The sequence below is a fragment of the Pleurodeles waltl genome, chromosome 9 (assembly GCF_031143425.1).
Source record: "Pleurodeles waltl isolate 20211129_DDA chromosome 9, aPleWal1.hap1.20221129, whole genome shotgun sequence".
NCBI lineage: Eukaryota > Metazoa > Chordata > Amphibia > Caudata > Salamandridae > Pleurodeles > Pleurodeles waltl.
In genome coordinates this window covers 1,094,818,970-1,094,839,397 of record NC_090448.1, presented here as the reverse complement: position 1 = coordinate 1,094,839,397, position 20,428 = coordinate 1,094,818,970, and the positions used below count along the sequence as shown (strand labels likewise).

The following is a 20,428-nucleotide window of genomic DNA, read 5'->3' as shown; positions in this document are numbered from 1 at the left end:
CCACAGCGGAGAAGGTGTGCCTTAAGGATGATATACTCTCCCTGCTGGGTTTAATGAGAGAGTATCAACTCTCAGAGAACTACCCCTAACAGCAATTGAGGCATGCACTATGGGTTGTGCTGCTGAAGTGCAAAGAGCTAAGGGAATCTTCTTCCCTGGAGAAAGTCTCTTAGGAGACCCCTGGCCCAAGAAAGTCACATCCCTGACATATAAAAGGACTGTAAACCACAACCCTGATACCCTACAACAACTAAGTGAGAGATGGGAGAGAGATGTGAGGGACCTCAAAGATGGGGAATGGGAGTAGGCCCTTGGCACCCCTAGAGAGGTTGCCATGAAATCAGGATTCAGACTGATACAAATACACATTCTACAATGTTCCTACTACTCCTGAACATCCTTGTTTAGGATGGATAGGGCTGCCTTGGATGCAAGCTTGAGAGGTTGCTGACAGCTGGGTCCTTCCTTCACATCCTTTGGGACTGTCCTGTAATGCAAATCTTCTGGACACAAATTGTGGAGTACCTTAGATGGATGTGGGGTAGGGGGACTGATGAGCTCTGCAAAATGATGTATCCTCAATATACATACAAAGGGGATACGGATGTTACCAGGTCCCAGCAGATATAGATGTCACTAGGTCTGATGGTTGCGAACAAAATATTTCAAAGGCTTGGGGTTATGGATTGTCTCCAGACCTCAAGACCTGGAAGCGAGATATGGACTGGTGCGTCCTAGATGAAAAAGTGGTCTACAAAAAGAAAAACTAGAGCAGATTTTCCCACAAATGAGGGAAAAGTTAGAGCAGCTGGAACTCCTATAGTGAATGTGAACTACAGATCTCAAACAATTGTGGGAGTGCACCCATATCAACAGCACCCCAGGATGGGATAATTTGATGGAGAGGGTGGGGGTGCAGGGATTAGGCCTTGGGGATCAGAGACTATTTATGAATGTAATATGGTACACAGGCAGTGCAAGTTGTAACTGATATTGGTTTTATTTTGAAAGCTCAAATAAATAGATGATTGAAAAAAAAGAGTCTCTTGTATACGATGGAAGCATACCTCTCAACATCTAAACACATGAAAGCAAACAAAAAAGGCAGATTCTTTTAATAGCACCTTCTCTATTTTCATTGACCGACAGAAAGATGATACACTCCTGTTTTAGTGTTAGATAACTTCTGAGAGGTGGAGTGGTTTCCCCAGCAGCTCATGAACTGAAATAAAGACAATTGGTGGTACCTGCCTGACCAAACCTTTTGTGTCTGAAGAATTCACACCTCGTGCCAAGGCACATACAGGTGCATGTTTATGTTCTCTGCAATATTATCATTATTTGAAAGTGGGCTATTGTTTTGCTTTCACTAATGACCGAGTTGACAAAAATCTCTGGAATGCACTTGTTAGTTTAAGGAAGACATTTATTATTACTTCACCCTTGAGGTTCCTAAAAACAATGCAGGAGATTAGTAGGTCGAAGGCACAAGTTTAAAAATAGTCACAGCAATGAAAGGGAAATATATCAAAGTGATTCTCAATTGCAATGTACACAGCAAATATATGTGATTATATTATAGCATAATTGCAAAGCAAAGGATAAAGTAAAAATTTATCACCATAGGGCTGCCAGACTCTTCATCTTTCTCATGCCAGCAAGAAGACAACCCCTGTTCAACTGCGAGAAAGAGATCCTCACCCTTACAGGAAAATGTCAGGCATTTGACGTCCAATCCTGACCGAGGTCTTGGAAATTCCCTCACTACTGAGCAGAGCCACCTCTTTTATAGCTTAAACAATCATGGAAAGAGCCTTCTGAAAGGCCTTCCCCTCACAGATGGAAATATTCAAACATGCTAGCTACTGTAGGTCAGAGTTGGAAGAAAAACGTTGAAAATTGGCCAACCTTTCAAGGCTCCCCTTCCAAGGCCGACCTGTTCCCTTCACTGGAGAAAACAAAAAATATATGCTCTATTATCAAGAACTGTTCGTGTTCAGTGAGAGAAATACAAAGAACCAAGAATAGTTTACCATGTGGAAAAACACAGCTCATCTGCAATGTCTCAACTGCAATGTCTAACGCCACGATAAAGCCAATAGGCAACTAAACTGAATACAAAATGTAACCTGCAACTGGTGAACACTGAACAACTAATATGCACAGTGGTAAAACACAAAGTTAGTGGTCAAACCTACCTCTTTTCAATACAGTTATTAGTAAGTGGTAAGTAGGGACCTACTACTAGTAATAGGGCCACAATCACAATGCTAGGTTCAGTCAAGCTCTCAGTAAATTAATCCCTTGCTCAACCCCTGGTAGCTGGCAATGAGCAGGCAGGCTTACTTTAGGAGACAGGTGTGTAAAGCATTTAAAAACACCAATACACTAAATAAGTAAGACTCAAAACACAATAAACATCTAGCACCAATTTATAAAAATATGAAAATTTTTATCTGAAAATGACACCAAAACGAATAAAATCCAATATAGGGACCCAGAGATATTAATTTGTAAAGAATAAATACAAGAAAATTTCTTTCTAGTACTTAAAAACCAACAGCGCCAACCGGGGACATCTTTTCATGATTGACTGGGACAAAGTCACAATTTGAAGCCGACCACGATGGAACACTGCTCAGATATACTGAGCGAGAGGCCTCTCGCCTTCGTCAGATCGGGCTTCGATACAAAATCATCAGCTTGGCTCAGTGCAAGCTCCCGGTCAACTCCTTGAAGTCCCATCAATGGGGAAAAGCTCCATTGCTTCAGCAGGATGAACCTGAAATTCAGGCAAGGTCACGGTTCGGCATCGGCAGCTTGACTCTGGTAGACTGGTTGGTCACTTTATGGAGCTTTTTTCCAAAGTTCTCCAATCTTCTCCCAGGATGGGGTAACCTGTGGCACTCTCACAGGTTCTGTAACCCAGAATCCTTTGCACACCCCAAAATTTGGCAAAAAACCACTTTTTTCTCATATTTCGGTGATGGAAAGTTCTGGAATCCGAGATGAGCCACAAATTTCCTTCCACCCAACATTCCCCCAAGTCTCCTGATAACAATGTTATCTCAGTTGTGTGGGTAGGCCTAGTGTCCGTGACAGAAAATACCCCTAAAAACAACGTGGATACATCACATTTTCCCAAAGAAAACTTACATGTTTTTTGCAAAGTGCCTAGCTGTGGATTTTGGCCTCTAGCTCAGCTGGCACATAGGGAAACCTAGCAAACCTATATATTTTTGTAAACTAGACACCTAGGGAAATGCCGAATGAATGACTTGTGGGGCTCCCACTGAGTTATGTTACCCAGAATCCTTTGCAAACCTCAACATATATCAGCTGCTCCACCCAGGAAGGGGATTGTTTTACAAAACAGAGAGACAGGGCCCTCCCCCAAGGTTTTTATGTTGGCTGTCTGGAGGTGGCATGCTGGATAGAACCAGTCAGCAATCATGCCAGGATAGTTTTTGCAGGGGGCACCTCTAAGTTGACCCCTGGGTACATTTAGGGATAAATCCTATACTGGTACCAGTTTGGATTTATCATTCTGAGTTGTTTGATACAAAACAACGCAGGGTTATTAGTGGCCATCATGTAGCTGGGAAACTCATGTTTGACCAGTGTCCAGCGCTTGTATTAAAATCTGTTCACTCACTATGTCCCAGGTTTGGCAAGGACATAGTGGGGACATATTGCTTTTGAAGCTATGCCCTCACATATAATACGGAGCACCCTGCCTTAGGGCTGTAAAGCCTGCCAGAGGGGTGTCTTCCCCATAGTAAAGGCAGTGTATGGTGGATAGGGCATATAGGCAGTGTGCCATGTCAAGTTTGTGTTTTAGGTTCGTACCAGGACACTCAGCTTGCAATGGCAGTGCTGGATGCATCTGGATTCATGGCCCTAGAAGATGGCACAATCAGTACTGCGGCCTTAAGTGGCCTACCCATAGTACCCCATGCCCTGGGCACATAGGTTCCCACTTACTAGGGACTTATAGTGGTAGTTAAGGATGTATCCAATTATGCCAATGCATCACAACAGTTTTAAGGAAAGAGCTCTGCTCCGGGGAACCTGGTTAGCAGGGGCCCTAGGCACTACAACTTCTAGGCTACCTCAAACATCAAGCAAAAAGTGGGGGCTAACCATGTCAAAAAGAGGCCTTTTCTAACACCAGTTCTCTTCACTTGGGAAAGAGAACCATCCTCTCTCTGCTACCAACTGTTCCGGCTCTGGTCACTATTTCTAACTCTGGGGTCCCCTGAATCTTTCCTTTCTCTGTTCCGAGGGGTGAAAAGACATACATTAAATTCCTTAATACAAATCACAGTGCAACCTATTGGCCACACATTGAATCTCGGAAACCAAATAATGTTCAAAAGGCTTTATTTCAGACTCAAAGTCAAGCTTTTATAAATGAGTCTCATAATCATAGTATAAATGTACATTGAACTTTATCAACATGTGCAGAACCAATATTTCAATAGTGATAATGCAGAATACAGAAAAAGCATTTGATGCATCAAGTTGAAATCCACATTTTCCTGCCTAACCATTAGTTCTAGATTCCTAACTATTATAATATGTAAGAAATTCATAGAAGAAGGTCAGCACAACAGAACTTTGTAGAAGTTTTTGTCAAGAGAGGTGAAGGTAGCATGAAGTCGCATAGAGGTCCGCTCTCAGCAAGGAGCTAAACCACACTTGAACCTTGAATTATTCCAGGGGCTGATATCACAGCCAAAACTTTCAAATGAAAAACAAGATTTTAATTGACATTTAGGTCTTCTTGAGTCTTCGGTATTGACCTTGGTGCTCCCCATACTCTGGAATTTCAGAAGAGTCCCAACTGCCAACTCAGGATACTCCTTCTGGCCTTGATAGTAGGTCTTTTCAGGCTTTCTTATCTCTCCCTCACAATGGGCTCCTTAGTAACCGAGGCTCATACCATGACACCTGCAGCTTTAGGACAAAATGCAATAAAACAAGCTTTCAATTTGAAAATTAGAAACACAAAAAACTAAGGTATTCACTCTGTCCAAGATAAAATAAACATGAATACACCAGTTTAAATGATATTCCACATTTCTCATAAAAACCTTAAATATAAAATGAAAATGAAATACTACAACCTAAAGATACTTGCAATACAATTAATACATATAATTTACATGAAAAGTTATATTCATTGTGCACTTTATTCTCATGCATTTCAGTGCTCCAGGTTACATGAAAAGCCACTTCACACGTTTACATAGAAAAATAATGACTCCTTTGCTTCACGTTTATGAAAGAAGGTGGCACAACTGAGTTATGCTCTCTCACTCTCATTTTCACTGTGTTCACTTGGGAATTAAAAAGTATGTTGTGATCAGAGACTAAACCCAAGTTTGTTGCATTGTGTTCTGTATAGGAGGGATCTCGCAGTGAGTCTGGCATTGGAATGGGAGGTGTCTTGGTTCGACGTTGCTGAAGATTAAAACCTCAGTTTTAGATCCAGTAAGGTATGAATCACTGAATCTTATCCAATCTTGCCTGGAAATGGAGCACGAGGTGATGTTCTGTTAATGGCTCTCTTGCAGTCTGACCACGATACGAGCATCATCAGCATAACCTTGGAATGAATGTGTTCATTATTGTAGTCATGGGTATGAAAATAACACTGGAAACAAGGTGCCCTGATGACAAGGCGCTAGGTGGAAACATGAAGCTAAGTGGCAACCCTAAGTCCATGTAAGGTTTACATAGCCAGTATTTCGATGTGGTAGTTGCATGATGGAGCTCCGAGCCTCAAAATATATAGTATATACCTTAGAAGGACTAACATTAAAGAGATAATATTTATTTTTAAATCTTATTGTGTTTTTTTTTTTCCATTAACAGCTTCAGAAAGTCATTTTTTACCCGGTCATCATTTAAATTCAACAAACTAACAATGATGATAGTACGAAGGAAATGGGTCTTTATTATCATCCCTTCATCAGCGCTCGTAGGATTTCTTTCTGTGCTTCAGACTACATGGTATACAAGGAACATAAGTAAGTAGTTAAAAAATCACTCTGGCTTTCATCTTATTGAATGCTCATCCTCTGTTTTTTGGTTCCATGCCAATTATCTTTTTTTCCATCTTCTTCTGGAGTTCCACAGTGTTGTTCTTTCTTGGTTCTTCTGTTCACCTCTCTCTATATTGGCCTAACCTTGTAATTCACTTGTTGCGTATGAAGTACCTTCTTTGTCTATGGCACCCATATCTTGTTCACATGGGAATATCCAAGCATCCTCTGCTAATTGTAACACTTTATATTGGGTTTCCTTTTTACTAGTAGTGGGAGACGTTGACCAGCTTGTCTGCTCACATACCGTGAAGCCTTTTGAAAAGTAGTGATATTTCTCAGAGCACGGTAGTCTCCAGACTGGAGTACCCACAACACAGCCACAAAGAGGTGTGATCTTTCTGCACCAAGCTACCAATGACACACTAAATACTGATCAGGAGAGAAACAAGAGGTTGGCCTCATCTAAAGGACCCCTCTTATTCAGAACAACAGAGACTGCAGTTGCATCCTTAGTCTCCACCCTCTATCAAGTAACAGTGCTCAGGGTAATTAATCAGCAGCACTTCTCGGCAAAATTAACTGTTAAAAAATCTAAATGAACCCCATACCCTTTTTCCCCAACTTCAGGGTCGAGGCTCCTCCCTCCACCTCCACACATATCTGTAATACATTGCCACCATCTGGAAAAATTAACCTTACATACATCATGTGCACAGAAACAGGTCAGTGGCTTCCAAAATGGAACCCGCAGACTTCCATTGATTTCACTCATACACCCAAACCATGTACTGCACAGGATTCATAAAGATATATGTATAACATTCACTTGAGATGGTAGCACTAGGATCTGAGTTAGCACCTAGAAGAAGAACTAAACATGAGTGGACTCCATTGACACAGATAAACAGGGGTACAGGGGTAGTCACAACTACTGATTCATAAAACATAGTAGACTGCCACAGCTACTCTACATGCTAATACTCTAATAAGGATGATAGTCCATTGTTAGACAAATTGGACTGATGCTGCTGTTTTATTTTTAATCTGTGCACTGGAACTCTGCTAACCAGGCCCCAGTGCATGTACTTTGACCCCTAAAACACACTGAAATTGGCTATACTTCTAATTGGCATATTTACCTTACTTATACGTCCCTGGTATATGGTACACAGAGTACCCAGGGACAGTAAGTAAAATGTCACTAGCGGACTGCACCACATGTTTTGCCACCACTAAAGTGATATAACAAAACATGACTGCAGGCCTTCCACCGGGAGCATGGCTGTGTAGGTTTAAACTGCAAATTATATCTATCAAAATAATACCTTTTGATAGGCCTGAACCCTCCTTTTAAATATTATAAGGTAACCCCTAAGTCAACCTTAACTGCCCATAAAGCAGGGGGCAAGATATTTAAAAGTAGGACATGTAAACGTTTAATTTTAAACATCTCCTTGCAGTGACAATGCCTTAAAAGCTTCTTTCCCTCTAGCAGGTTAAGCTGTTCCCTAGAAAAACATTGGGATGATTTATTTAAAGTTAATAAAGTTATCTCAGTTTAGGAACCAGATACAATTTGATTCTTGAACTTTAAAAATATTTATCCCACATCCAATTCATTGGTAAAATCAGACTTGTAACAAATATTTAACAAAAGTTACTTTTTTACCTTTAGCCTGCCTATAACCTCTAGACACCCATTTGTCTGAGCTTCAAACTGTCACCCAGGAGATGAACAGTTGGTTGACTAGGTGTGAATTGGTTTCCAGAACTGAGAAGAAGGATTAGGTGTATTGAGAAGTTGAACTTACCCTGACATGATAGCCTGGTTTCAGCATCCAGCCCCTTGCATATCTTCAAAAGACGTTTTCCCTGTCACTGGCAGATGTAGCTCATAGCTGGGCCTGCATCCTGTTTGTCTAACTATAGCCAGGCACCAGATCCAGAGGAAGAGGAGCTGCCCCTTGTACCAGTTCTGAGTGACCATATAGGAGGGTTTAATAATTTCCTTGCCACACCTCTAGTGTGGACACAGGGGCTCTGAACAAGGGAAGAAAGGTTGTGCCATCTTGGATTTAGGTAGAGAGAGGCACTATGGGATTGCTTGCAATAAACACACACAGAACTGCTTCAAAGTGTGCAGGGTTATCCCTTGAGACATTTTCCATATTGGTCAGAGAGGGGCCAAAAGTCACCCCCACGACAAACTAATTCCAGGCATAAATATGGGACTCTTGGGAACCCTCTTCAGAACACTACTGAACCTGTGCAAGATAGAAGGACTGCAACTGCTGTTTTGATCTGTGAGTTGAACCTGCTCCCTCTTGTAGCCAGGACAAAGAAGTGGACTTCAAGGGTCAGTTGACTGACCTCCTGCTAAGCTACAGGGACACTAATGCTGCAAAAAGCCCACTTTCTAGAAGGAACCAAGCTGACCAGTTTCAAATGGACCTGCACTGGACCTTGCTAGCAGGACCGATGTGGGACAACATTCGATGATGTTGAATTCACACCAGCTACATCCTGCAGCCTTGCCCAGCTGAGAAAATCCGAATTCTAGAAAAGGACATATTTATGGAGATTTGGCGTAGGGCAGCGTACCAAGTCATTTTGTTGCACTTCCCTATGCCAAAGTGAAAGGGCAGGAATGCACCACCTTTATGCAATACACTGCATTCCTGTCTTTAACCCTTAGCTGGCACCTTTTTAGCAGCCTAGCGCCAATGCAGGAACCCTTGTACCATGGTGCAAGGGTGCCTCCGTTGCATGCAGGATTGTTTTTGTGCAGGAAGGAGCACCATCCTGCACAAAAACAATCCCTAGAAGCGTTTTCCTCTTCCCAACTATGCTGCATTCTGCAGCACACAAGGAAAGAGGAAAAAACATGGAGAAATAACATAATTTCTCCTCATTACGTCTCACCTCGGGAGACGTAAGATTTTGGTACTTCCCCAGGTATACGTGATTTTGTAAAGCTGAGGTTGCGTCAAAATTCATGAGTGTTGCATGGGAAAACCCTTTGCAACACCCATGAAACGCCTCCCTGGCACAGAGGAAGGCAAGGCACCAACTTGTGCTGCCTCGCCTTATTTATATTTACGAGGCCATGCGACCATGGCTTTGCGTGGCTTCATAGATATGATTATGTAGCATGGGCAGCCGAAGCATATAAAAACGTGACACTCTAGAAGTGCATGGGCTCATAAATATGCCTCTAAGTCCCAAGGTAGAAATCCTCACTGAGCAGCTTCCGATCAAAATCTGAGGCTTCCTGTGCACTGACTCCAGAGCTTTTCCCACCTTCGTTGATGGCTTTACAGAGACTTTGTCCTTTGTCAACCCATCATCGATGAGACTATCGAGGAACCTGCATCCTTCTCCCACTGAGGACTCAACCTTCTCAGAATATTTGTAAGTCCAAAGGAAACTCTGACCAGGAACCAACCTGGTCCTTATAGCCAACCTGTGCTCTATTGCGGTAGAATTTAAAACATACCTTTGTTCTGGTGCAGCATGACTAGTTACCTCTGGTTGGTGCTGTTTATATTTAAAACTTAAAAAATTCATATCTCCGATTGCTCTTCTTAGATTATTGTCATTTTGGGGTCAGTGTGTTGTCAACTTTTGAACTGTTTCAGTACTTCCAAATGCTTTACATGTTTTCTTAAGGCAAGCCTGTCTGCTAAATGCTATAGCTGGAGTGGTTGAGCTCAGGTGTAAATTACTGAGACCTTTACTGGACCGAGTAGGAATATTGTCATGTATACGTGTGGTGGACAATCATTCGCCTCAACTAATAATCTTTCTCACAATTTGGAATAACATCACTTGGCAGTGTTTCATTATCAGTGCACATACAAAACATATTCATTTTGGTTGGTCTAATTTTATACCAGGGTCCTTCTACTTCCATTTTGTAATAGAATTAGCATCTGGCACTGTTCAATGCAGCTCAGTGAACAAAGGACTTGGGATATAAGAGACTCCTTGAGGAAGGCTAGCGTATAATCTTAGAGCATGACAGAAATGACAACATTTTTTAATGCTCCCTTTTTAGGTCTGCAGACAACTCAAGCCATCTTGCGTGGCCTCATAATAGATCAACAAACACAATATACCACAAGATGCACAAACATATAACATGGAGAAAGGGGCTTTGGATAAGTCCTCTTCAGATAGTTGCATGTTTGGTTGAGCCCACAATAAGCATTGGCGTATATAGTTGTCTATCATGTTTTGGAATCAACCCATCACATTCCACAAACGCTTGTGTTATTCCATGTACACTTTCCATTGGTGATGTATAGGAATGCAGTTTGCTGGACTACTTCCCCGTCCACCTCCTCTATTGACACCACCTGGTGTCTTTGACATTCTCTGCCTTTCCCATCTGGTCCACCAGTACTGCACGCCGTAACTGGTATTCTCTGGTTATCTTGCCCTCCCCCACCATCGGCACCACATATTGTATACCATTCCCTCCCCTTGCTTAAGGGAACAGTGAATGCCTGAAGATCAACCAGTGCTTTCACTGGCAACCACTGCCTGTCACGTCTCCCCCATCAGCACAACCTATTTTCTCTGTTTGGTGCAGCAGATTATGCCTAATCAGGGGTGTAGCTTAGTCAGATTCGGGGGTGGACTTGAATCACAAATCTCCCAACTAAAAAGCTGTGGATTGCAGGGTGGTGGGGTGAGATGACCAAGGTTCAGGATGGACTGTTTCCATCAGGAACAGGGGTGTGCTGATTTGCATTCGGTGGGCCTCTGTCTAGAATGGCATAGTGGGCAAAAACAATAGGATGGAATCACACCCTGAGCTATTGCCACTGGTTAGACTATTTGCAAGCATTAATCTCATCACTTTTTGAGTGTTTGATTGCCAGGTGTATACCTGGAAACCTGAGAATGGTGAACCTTTCTATGTCTACTACTGCCAATGTTTGTGAATTCCATAAAGTAGTGAATTTGCACCGATTCAAAGAATATTTCAATGAATATAGATTTACTATTTTTGGTAAACCCCTCACCAAAAAATGTTAAGCTTCTGCTCCAAAAAATGAACACATCATAAGCCCTTGCACAAAGAAGAATGATGAGAAAAATAGACACAGACACAGAGAACCCGACGCAGGACTACCAGAACCAAAACCAATAATGCATTTGGAAGATGCCACACCACAAACATAACCCTGAAGCTATGCCCTTTCCAGCCCCTGACCCCCCCCAAACCTGGGTCTGGTATTTCTTCCTGGGAACCAATGGCTACAGTCATGTACAACACAATGGCCTGGAGTCCCTGCTCTGGGATATCCTCTTGTAAATACATTTTCACTGCACTGCTATTTACGAGAAGCCTTGATGGTAGAGATGTAGATTCAGTGCATATAGAGCCCCATATTTCCAACCATCCCCTTTTACAGATCCTTTTATCAAGTGACTAATGGCCTCATGTACTAAGCCTAAGTTGCAAATAGGGGTTGGTGAGCCAACAATCAATCAAATAAACTTTGTTTGATTTCTCTTTAAAAATCATAAAAGCGTAAAATACAATACATTAAAAACATAATCTAAAATTGATTTTGTTAAAAACATATGCATAATTCGAATAAGAGGTAAGGTATTCCACAAAGACAAAGTTCCAGGATTATAAAGTCTTTGTGCAACTAATCACAGCCCGTAAGAACCTAGACATAATACTACATATGTAAGGAGTCAGTAGGGTTTGGAGAAACTGACATGTGGGCCAAAATTGTACAAAATGTTGGGAATTCAAAAGTAGTAAAACTAAATGCTTCCTCTGAACATTGTAAAATTTGTAGACTAAAACAATTTGGATAGTACTTTGGGTCGACACATTGTCACAGGGACCGCTGACAAAAATTGGAGACCAATCATTTATATTAGGGAAGCTTGTGAAGCGATGAAATATATCCATTCTAAAACAAACCTGTGTTCTGCATTATGTACTAGTTTTAGATAGGGTTACATCCTATGTGACCAGTATTTGGTTTTTAAGTACGCTGTGCTTCAACAGTTCCGTGGACAGCCTTAGATCCTTAAGAAATGACAGGCAATACGGTTTTAATTCCTTTCTGCTAATACATTCCAGGGATTCAGGATGATCAAAATATACTGGATGAATCAGATCTCAAAAAAACGTTTAATGTATTTCAACCATGGAATCTGGAATGCGGATTTAAGAAAGTCTCTAATGATTTCACAATTTAATCTGGTATAATCTGATGCCAGAGAAAGATTGGCGGGATTTTGGCTATGTCTACTAAAAAGGGTACTCCTAATTCAGCATGACATATGAATGAAGAACTGCTGTAGGGTACAGGAAGGAGATACATTAAAAAAGCATTTTTCATGATTGTAAAGTATGGCAGTTGGTGTGGTCCCACACTCCCACCCTATAAAGGGCAGTGGGCAGACACATTGCTTTATAGATGATTAGCATCTCATTATGTGGCTTCTTGACAAGATTACTCATGAAATTAGACAAGGCTGTGGTAGTTTGCACAAACTGGAGCTTCAGGGTACTGATAGCTTGTGTCCAAGAATCCTTCTTATAAAAAAATGCCCAAATAGTAAAAGGTTGCAGCACAAGTTACTGTTCCACTTATCATTATGTCTCAGCACCTCGGGGACCTTTTAACACACTTTAAAATAAAAGCTTTACTTATATAAACTACTAGTCCTAAATACTGCATATAAATGACAAAGTTAGTGAGTAGATGTTGCAATCCAAATAGGGTATGGGTCATGAGCACTGCATCATCAGCATTAGGAGGGCGAGGACCGATTTGGGGAAGGTCTCTAGATTTCTTTGCTAAGACACTTCCCAAGCTATTTATATACAAAGGAAACAGAAAGGGTGCAAGTACGCAACCCTGCCTGATCACCCTCTCTATGCTGAACGGTTGGGTACACTCTACCTTAACAACACAAAAGGATGATGGACGGAATGCGGAAATATTTCAAACACTCACCCCCATTCACAAATCTAGGTTAAGTCCATAGTTCTTTTGCTCTCCATGCCATCTTAGTTTGGACCCATACATATTCAAATCAGTCTTGGCCCTGCTCCACATGGGAACTGTCCAGCCCAACTGCCAAGCCAGGTCCTCGCTGGACCACAAACAAGCATCCTGGAACCAGTATCACCCCTCGTCAGCCAGGCTATCCTAGGAGCTAGAAGCGGATCCAACAGTGAGTCAGTCTACTCCATCTAACATCGACAATCTATCAAAGTGATTATGGGTCGGGATAGCATAGTGCAAGTAAGGAGGGCACCCAGGTTTGGGTCGTACAAGCACTCTAAGTTAACCCAACTTACTTGCTGGTTCATAAATATAACCAAGAGGTAAGACTGTTATTTGATGAGGTGACACAGTTGAAGAACTGGTTCTATGCAAAATAGTTTCAATCAAGCGTGGTATTTTAAAAGAGAGAACCACACAGTCTCCCTGTAGTGCTTTGTGGCCCCTTCTGATCCATTTTACTCTTTTAACCATCTTTATGTCCACAAAGAGAGCCCCTGTAAACTCTGTTTTATTACATCCCCTCCCCCAATTCAAGGATTTGTTTCCCAATGAGTCCCATGTTTTGTTTTCAGTAGATTGGTAGTGTTGGGACACTGGCCAAGATTACCACATCGGGTGAAAGAGGTAGATCGAGAAAATCAGATATCTTGCCTGGTGGTATGGTGGCTGACACACTTCTTTGGAAAATATGAGCTGGTGTGGGAGGAGTTGTTTCACAAGAATTATGACCCAAATTCACAACACATGTATGGAGTTGCGAATGTTGATAGAGTGAAGTGCCCCCAGTGCAATTTAAAGGAATGCTGTTGGGCGGGACATTTGGTATGCCAACATAGGATGGCAATACAGGGGTAGGCCTTGTTGACGATAGTGCATGCATTAGCTACCTGGGGGAGGGCCATGCATGATTGAGGTGGGTTGTGTCTAACAGGCGAAGCATGTTTGCACTTCATTAGATCTAAACAGGTAGAGGTAAGATTTTTCACATATTTAAATCCTGTGGTCAAAGCACCCAACACAGGCTTCATAAAGGTTTCCAGTGTTTGAACCATGATAAATAGCAGTTTAAAGTGGTCAGAAGATACCTTGACAGAAGTCGCTTTTGATATAGGCCTATCAGATGCTGGTCTAAAGGGCACCTTAGGTTTAGTAGTTATTGCCTGATCCTTCACAATGTTTGGATCTGCCGCTTTGAATATAGGCTTTGAGGGGCTGATTAAAGGGGTACCTCAAATTTAGTAATTAATGTCTGATCCTTCGCAACATTTGGATCTGGGTATTTAGAGTGAATCCCAGGAGTCCTAGGGTGTTTTGAAGGTGATTGTGTGTCAGGGTCAAATAGGAAAATGCAATCAGAAATATATTGAATGCATCCATTGTCACCCTTTTCTTTTCATTCACTGCTATAATGCTAGAATTATCAGAGTCAGGAACAAGGTCCTGAGGCTGAACCTAAGTCAGAGGTGCTATCATGCTATCAGTAGAAGTGGACAGGATCTCTTCGATGCTCATTATTTCTTTTTTGATCACCCCCATGGCACCTGTGGCATAGTTTATTATGGATGCGTGTATTTTACCGGGGTACTTGGCATTCGCCACAGTGGATGGGTGTGTTCTGTTGCTCATCTGCTAGGCCGGATGACAGGAAAGGTACTTTAAAAAAAAAAGAAAGAAAGAAAGAGGGGGTGGATAGGGGATAAAACAACCTTCTCTTTACATACAAAAAGTAAACACTGAGTAATACACAGATTACTATAATGGCAGTGGAAATCTAAAAAACCAGAAGAACATATGCCCAAATCCAAAGAGGTAACACCTCATGAATTAACAGCTCCTGGACCAGAGTAACATTTAAGGTCAAGCACTTTGGAGGCTTGTTAGAGAGCTCAGTGGAAGAAGCTGTTTAACATCACACCCCTATCAAAGAATTGGGGGTGATGCTCGAAAGTAAAAAAAGTGGCTGAAATATCCATACCGGCCAAACCAGGTCCAGGACCAAGTTCTCAAAAGTTCTCAACAGGAAGTGAAGCTAGCCGCAGTAGAGTTATCAGCAAGGAGGGGTCAGAAGAAACAAACAAGTAAAAAGTCTACAGACCTCAGATTAAACATTATCCATCCATGAGTGCCATAAGACAGCCGGGGGGCACCACATCCAAGCCAAAGAGATTAGTCCTGGCCTCCCTCTTCCTGCCGCCGTCGGCACAGGACAGTCCCAACCTTCTCCAGCGCATCCTCCACCATGGGGAGAGTGGCAGCATTTTAAGTGCGTTGACAGAGCTTCCCTTGCTGCACAGTTGCAGGAGATGCAGGGCACCCAGTGAGAGCGAGACCCACAAGGGTAGATATGGCTAGAAACAAAAGATGCCCCGAAACAATGTTGCATCCCAGGCCACGGGGAGAGAGGCAGTGCTTTAAGCATGTTAACAGTGCCACCCCCGCTGCACAGCTGCAGGAGATGCAGGGTATCCTGGGACAGCAAGTCCCACCAGGGTAGATGCGACAAGAAACAAAAGCTGCCCCCAAACGATGTAGCGTCCCTCGCCGCGGGGAGAGAAGCAGTGCTTTAAGTGCATTAACAGCACGTTCCCTGCTGCGCAGCTGCAGGCGATGCAGGGCACCCTGGGAAAGCAAATCCTTTTAGGGTAGATGTGGACAGAAACAAAAGCTGTCCCCAAATGATGTACTGTCCCGTGCTGCAGGATGAGAGGCAGTGCTTCAAACACATTGACAGCCCCTCCTCTGCTATACAGCTCCAGGGCACCCTGGGACAGCGAGTCCCACCAGGGTAAATGCAGCCATGACAAAAGTTGCCCCCAAACAATGTAGCATCCCATCTGGCAGAGAGAGAGCCATCACTTTAGGCGCATTGACAGTGCCTCCCCGTCTGCACAGCTGCAAGTGATGAAGGGCACCCTGAGACAGTGAGTCCCACCAGGGTAGATGCAGCCAGAAACAAAACCTGCCGCCATCATAAGCTACTTCCAAACGATGTAGCATCCCAAGGTTGTGGCTTGGCTCTAAGAGTCCATGCACGAGTCAAGCCATGAAAACATTTGCCATGTATATAGAGCAACAAACAAAATGTAAATGTATGATATAGTCTCTTCAAAAATCTAAAAGTTATATTTAATGAACATGCTAAAGACATTTATAAAAGGTTTTTAAATGTGAACTTAGTAACAGTAATGGCAGGCCCTCCCAATGACAATGCCATTAGTGAACTTAGATGCATGTTAGTAGTCATGTAAACAATAACCTTAGCCTAGATTCTTAAGAAAGATCAAGCAACATTAAAGTCTATTAAAACAAACATAAGAGGTGTTTGTATAGCCCACATCTTGAACTCAAGTATTTGAACGTTCTCTCATATGTGATAATAAAGAAAAAGGAGGTCCTGTGAAATAAAATGTTTACCTAGGATCACACAGTTTGGACAAGCAGAGAGGTGGCATTTATTCCATATTCTCTAGTTTCACATTGTGAAATTCAGCCATCAGATACATATCTCTGCCTCTCTCCTGTTTTGTATCAGAGGTCACGCTTCAAGGTCAGAGTTTGCCCTTCTTCTAAAAGGAGTAAGGATTGGGCTCCCTGAAAGCAATAGGTTAACAGAGCTCCCTGGCACTAACTTCCACAAAGGGGCCCCAGCCTGGAGTGCGCCTGCTGAACTTTTCTTTTATGAACTTGACCAAGTGCATTGTTGGAATTGTAGTCCTAAACACCCAAGGACCATCTCAGAGCTTCTAGACCGTTGGATTCAGGTTTTGGACACTTTGAACCCTGAAGAAGAACTTCAGGAAGAAGATCCAGACATTTAGAGAAGTTTGGAGCAACTTTAGAAAATAGCTCCATTAGTGGAGTGACCCAATGTCATGAGTCAAGCTGACTACCTTCAACCATGACATGGCCTGAATTTCAGGTTTGTCCCGCTGAAAGCTCCAGAGCTCCAGACTTCTAGGATTTGACCGGGCCCTCTTGGAAAAGCAATCTAACAAAGTTGCATTGAAATCTGCTTGATAGAGAGGACCGCTGGAGGAAAAGCTCCAGAAACATTTCCAAGTGCAAGAGTAAAATTGTGACCGAGGCCTCCCGCTCAGTGTATCCAAGCAGGGCTCCGTAGCGGTCATCCTCAAATTGTGACTTGGTCCTGGTCTAGCACAACCAAATGTCCCTGGTTGGCTCAATTGATTTCTAAGCACTTAAAAGCAAATGTTTTTCTTTAATCTTTAAAAGTTCATATCTAGTGTTCACTATAATGGATTTTTGTCATTTTGATGTAATTTTAAAGATAAACATGTCTTCTATATTTTGTTTTTTCTATGTTTTAAAGATAAATATATCTTCTATTTTTATAAATTAGTGTGGGTTTTCTATTGTGTGTTATGTCTTACTTATTTACTGCATTGGTATAGTGAAATTCTTTACATACCTGTATCCTAAATCAAGCCTACCTGCTTGCTGCCAAACTACCAGGGGTTGAGCCAGGGCTAATGTTTTGAGAACTTGACTGGACCTAACATTGGATTGGTTGTCTTGTTGCCGGTGTAGGTGTGTACTTACCGCTAATAATAATCCACCTTCCACCAGAGGCATTTGAAGGCATGGGCATAGTGGACCATGGTCCAGAGCCTCAACCTTTTAGGGGGCCTCTGATAGACCCAGCTCTGTCCTGGGAGAGTCTAGCCCTGATGACCTTGACCAATTCTTGAAAAGATTGTTTTAAATATGGTTTTCTTTTGTGTTATTTTTAATGTGGCTGATGTGTGCGTGTCTATTACAGACATTTTTCAGGGAAATTGTAAGTTTATTTCACATGCAACATCCATATAAAAATGTTTTATTTAGATTAAAACAGGACCACCATATGAGAAATGTAAGTGTCTGAAAGAGATTATTTGCAATAATATTAGTGACCAGCTGTTGTTTTACAATACTGAAAACACACATTGCTGTCCTTTAATAGTTGATGTAAACACATTTAGAATTTGGACATGCCTGTGCACAGTCAGTAACCTAGTCAAAGAGGGCATGAAAGAGCTGAAATTGAATCACAAATTCCAAAATGTTCCGAGCAGGCCCCCTACAAAATATTCTTAGCCCAGGGCACCTAAAATCCTTAAAATGCACCTGTTCTCTTAGTAAGAAGGTGGCAAGCATGAAAGGCAGCAGCAACGTTTTGCTTTCCTTTTCTATCTCTCCGACCTGTTACTTGGCTTGTTTTCATTTCTGAATCCTGTTTGCATGCCTTCTTGTCTAACACACACACCATTTCTGGCACAGTCAACATTTTGAACCAAACACAGATTATCTTTGCTGCTTTGTTGATTGATTCCTAAGCAATGGAACAAAAAATCGTACACAAATAAAACAATTTTTATAAACATAGCGTGCATCCTACACGAGTTATATAACCTTGATACCCAAGTTGTAAAAATGTAAATGCCCCCAGAAAAAAGGTTTGCTGGAAATAGTTCACTTCACCCATTATTATTATATTGTGTGAATAACGGCCAAAGTGTTTCAAAGTTATGTTGAGCTTTATTTCTTAATGCAAACGTTATTTTCTAATTTAAAAAGGTTTCTCATTTTTACAAACCCCCTTTCAAGTGTAGGTATTTTGTTTGATTTCCATAAGGATCTGGCTATCGACACAGCTGTATGTGTTTCCTGTGTGAGAGTACTTACATGTCTAGTGCTGCCCAATAAGAATGGAAGGGGTTCCGAGCAGAGTCCTATTTTTTATTTATTTCGGGGCCTGGCCTAATCACATGATTCTAATGTCCGATACCTTGACAGATAGGTAATTGGTCAGATATGTGATTATTAAGGCTCCCATTTATACGAATGTATATTGCTAAGTACAGACATAAAACAGCTAATTTGTTGTCTACATTAATTTCTACATATGGAATAAAACTCATTTTCAGTGATTCCCCATGCTGTCAAGAATAACCGTCAATCTAATAGGTGTGCAGAATGACAGGCAGGGGAGGTAAAAAGGACAAAGGGCCAGATGTAGCAAAGGGTTTTACCCATTCTGTGTCTATGGGAAAATGTGTTCCTACATATGGCCCAAAGTATCTAAATGAAGCTTGTGCAACAGTGTTAATGTTTTCATCGGATTGCAACTTAGTGTTGCATTAAATAGGGCATCTTAAAGCATTAACCTGCATAATGCTTACACATGAGATTGTACTTTATTGGTTAAATAACTGTAGAAATACACATGCTGTAGCTTTATTTTTCCACAAAAGGCATAATTAATATAGATTAACAGATAAAATGGCAAAAAAAAAAATATGGAAATGTACATATGCAAATTTCTTAAAACATAAATACTATAAAACAGACAGGTCTACTTATTATAAAGCATATGGAGATAAATCAGAGTATGCCAGAATGTCCAAGAATTGCATTTTGGGATGATTTGTCTCCTTAAGAACATTTGCATTGTGCTCATCTTTTCAAATCTCATGATTAATATGTTTTCTAGTCTGATATTATTGATCCATAATTATTGTAAGCGTTTGCCCAGGTGGAGCCTGTAAGTTTATAAGAAATTTGTCCATTGTTGAACACTCTTAAATTGAGATTCATCTGCAAGCAACCTACTAGCAAAGTCCTGATATTTTATAAGGCTTGCAATAAGAATGTTTGCTGGCAATCTGGTGAGAAGAAATCAAAACAACCATTGGTGATGCCAACAGGACAGCTTTAAATGAATGTTGTATGGTAATGTGAAGCATTGAACCAGTGCTAAAGTGCAAATGCTCTCTGTGTAAATTGTATGTGATTGGTTTATTTATGATTGGTATATTTGATTTACTAGTAAGTCCCTAGTAACGTGCACTAGAGGTGCCAGGGCCTGTAAATCAAATGCTTCTAGTGGGCCGACAGCACTGGTTGTGCCACCCACACGAGTAGCTCTGTAATCATGTCTCAGACCTGCCACTGCAGTATCTGTATGTGCAGTTGTAACTGTAAATTCAACTTGGCAAGTGTACCCACTTGCCAGGCCCAAACCTTCCCTTTTCTCACATGTAAGGCACCCCTAAGGTAGGCCCTAGGTAGCCCCAAGGGCAGGTTGCAGTGTATGGTTAAGGTAGGACATATGGTAATGTGTTTTATATGTCCTGACAGTGAAATATTGCTAAATTCGTTTTTCACTGTTGCAAGGCCTGTCCCTCTCATAGGTTAACATGAGAGCTACCTTTAAATCTGATTAAAGTGTAGATTCCCTTTGGGAGCAGATGGACATATGGAGTTTGTGTTCTCTGAGCTCACAATTTAAACATACATCTTTTAGTAAAGTTGATTTTAAGATTG

General features: G+C 41.6%; 1 protein-coding gene across 3 annotated transcripts in view; it reads left to right on the top strand.

Moving 5' to 3' along the window:
• Positions 1-20,428, top strand: part of LOC138260368 (carbohydrate sulfotransferase 8-like) — a 186,387-nt gene that overhangs the window by 92,602 nt on the left and 73,357 nt on the right. For 2 of the 3 annotated variants that reach the window (XR_011198845.1, XM_069208791.1), the window contains exons 2-3: positions 5,411-5,501; positions 5,881-6,035. Coding sequence is in view for 2 of the 3 variants with exons in the window: in XM_069208791.1 (XP_069064892.1) it covers positions 5,933-6,035 (103 nt within the window). In the remaining variant the exon portion in view is untranslated. The remainder of the gene's footprint in view (positions 1-5,410; positions 5,502-5,880; positions 6,036-20,428) is intronic. The other variant, XM_069208789.1, reaches the window with a different exon arrangement.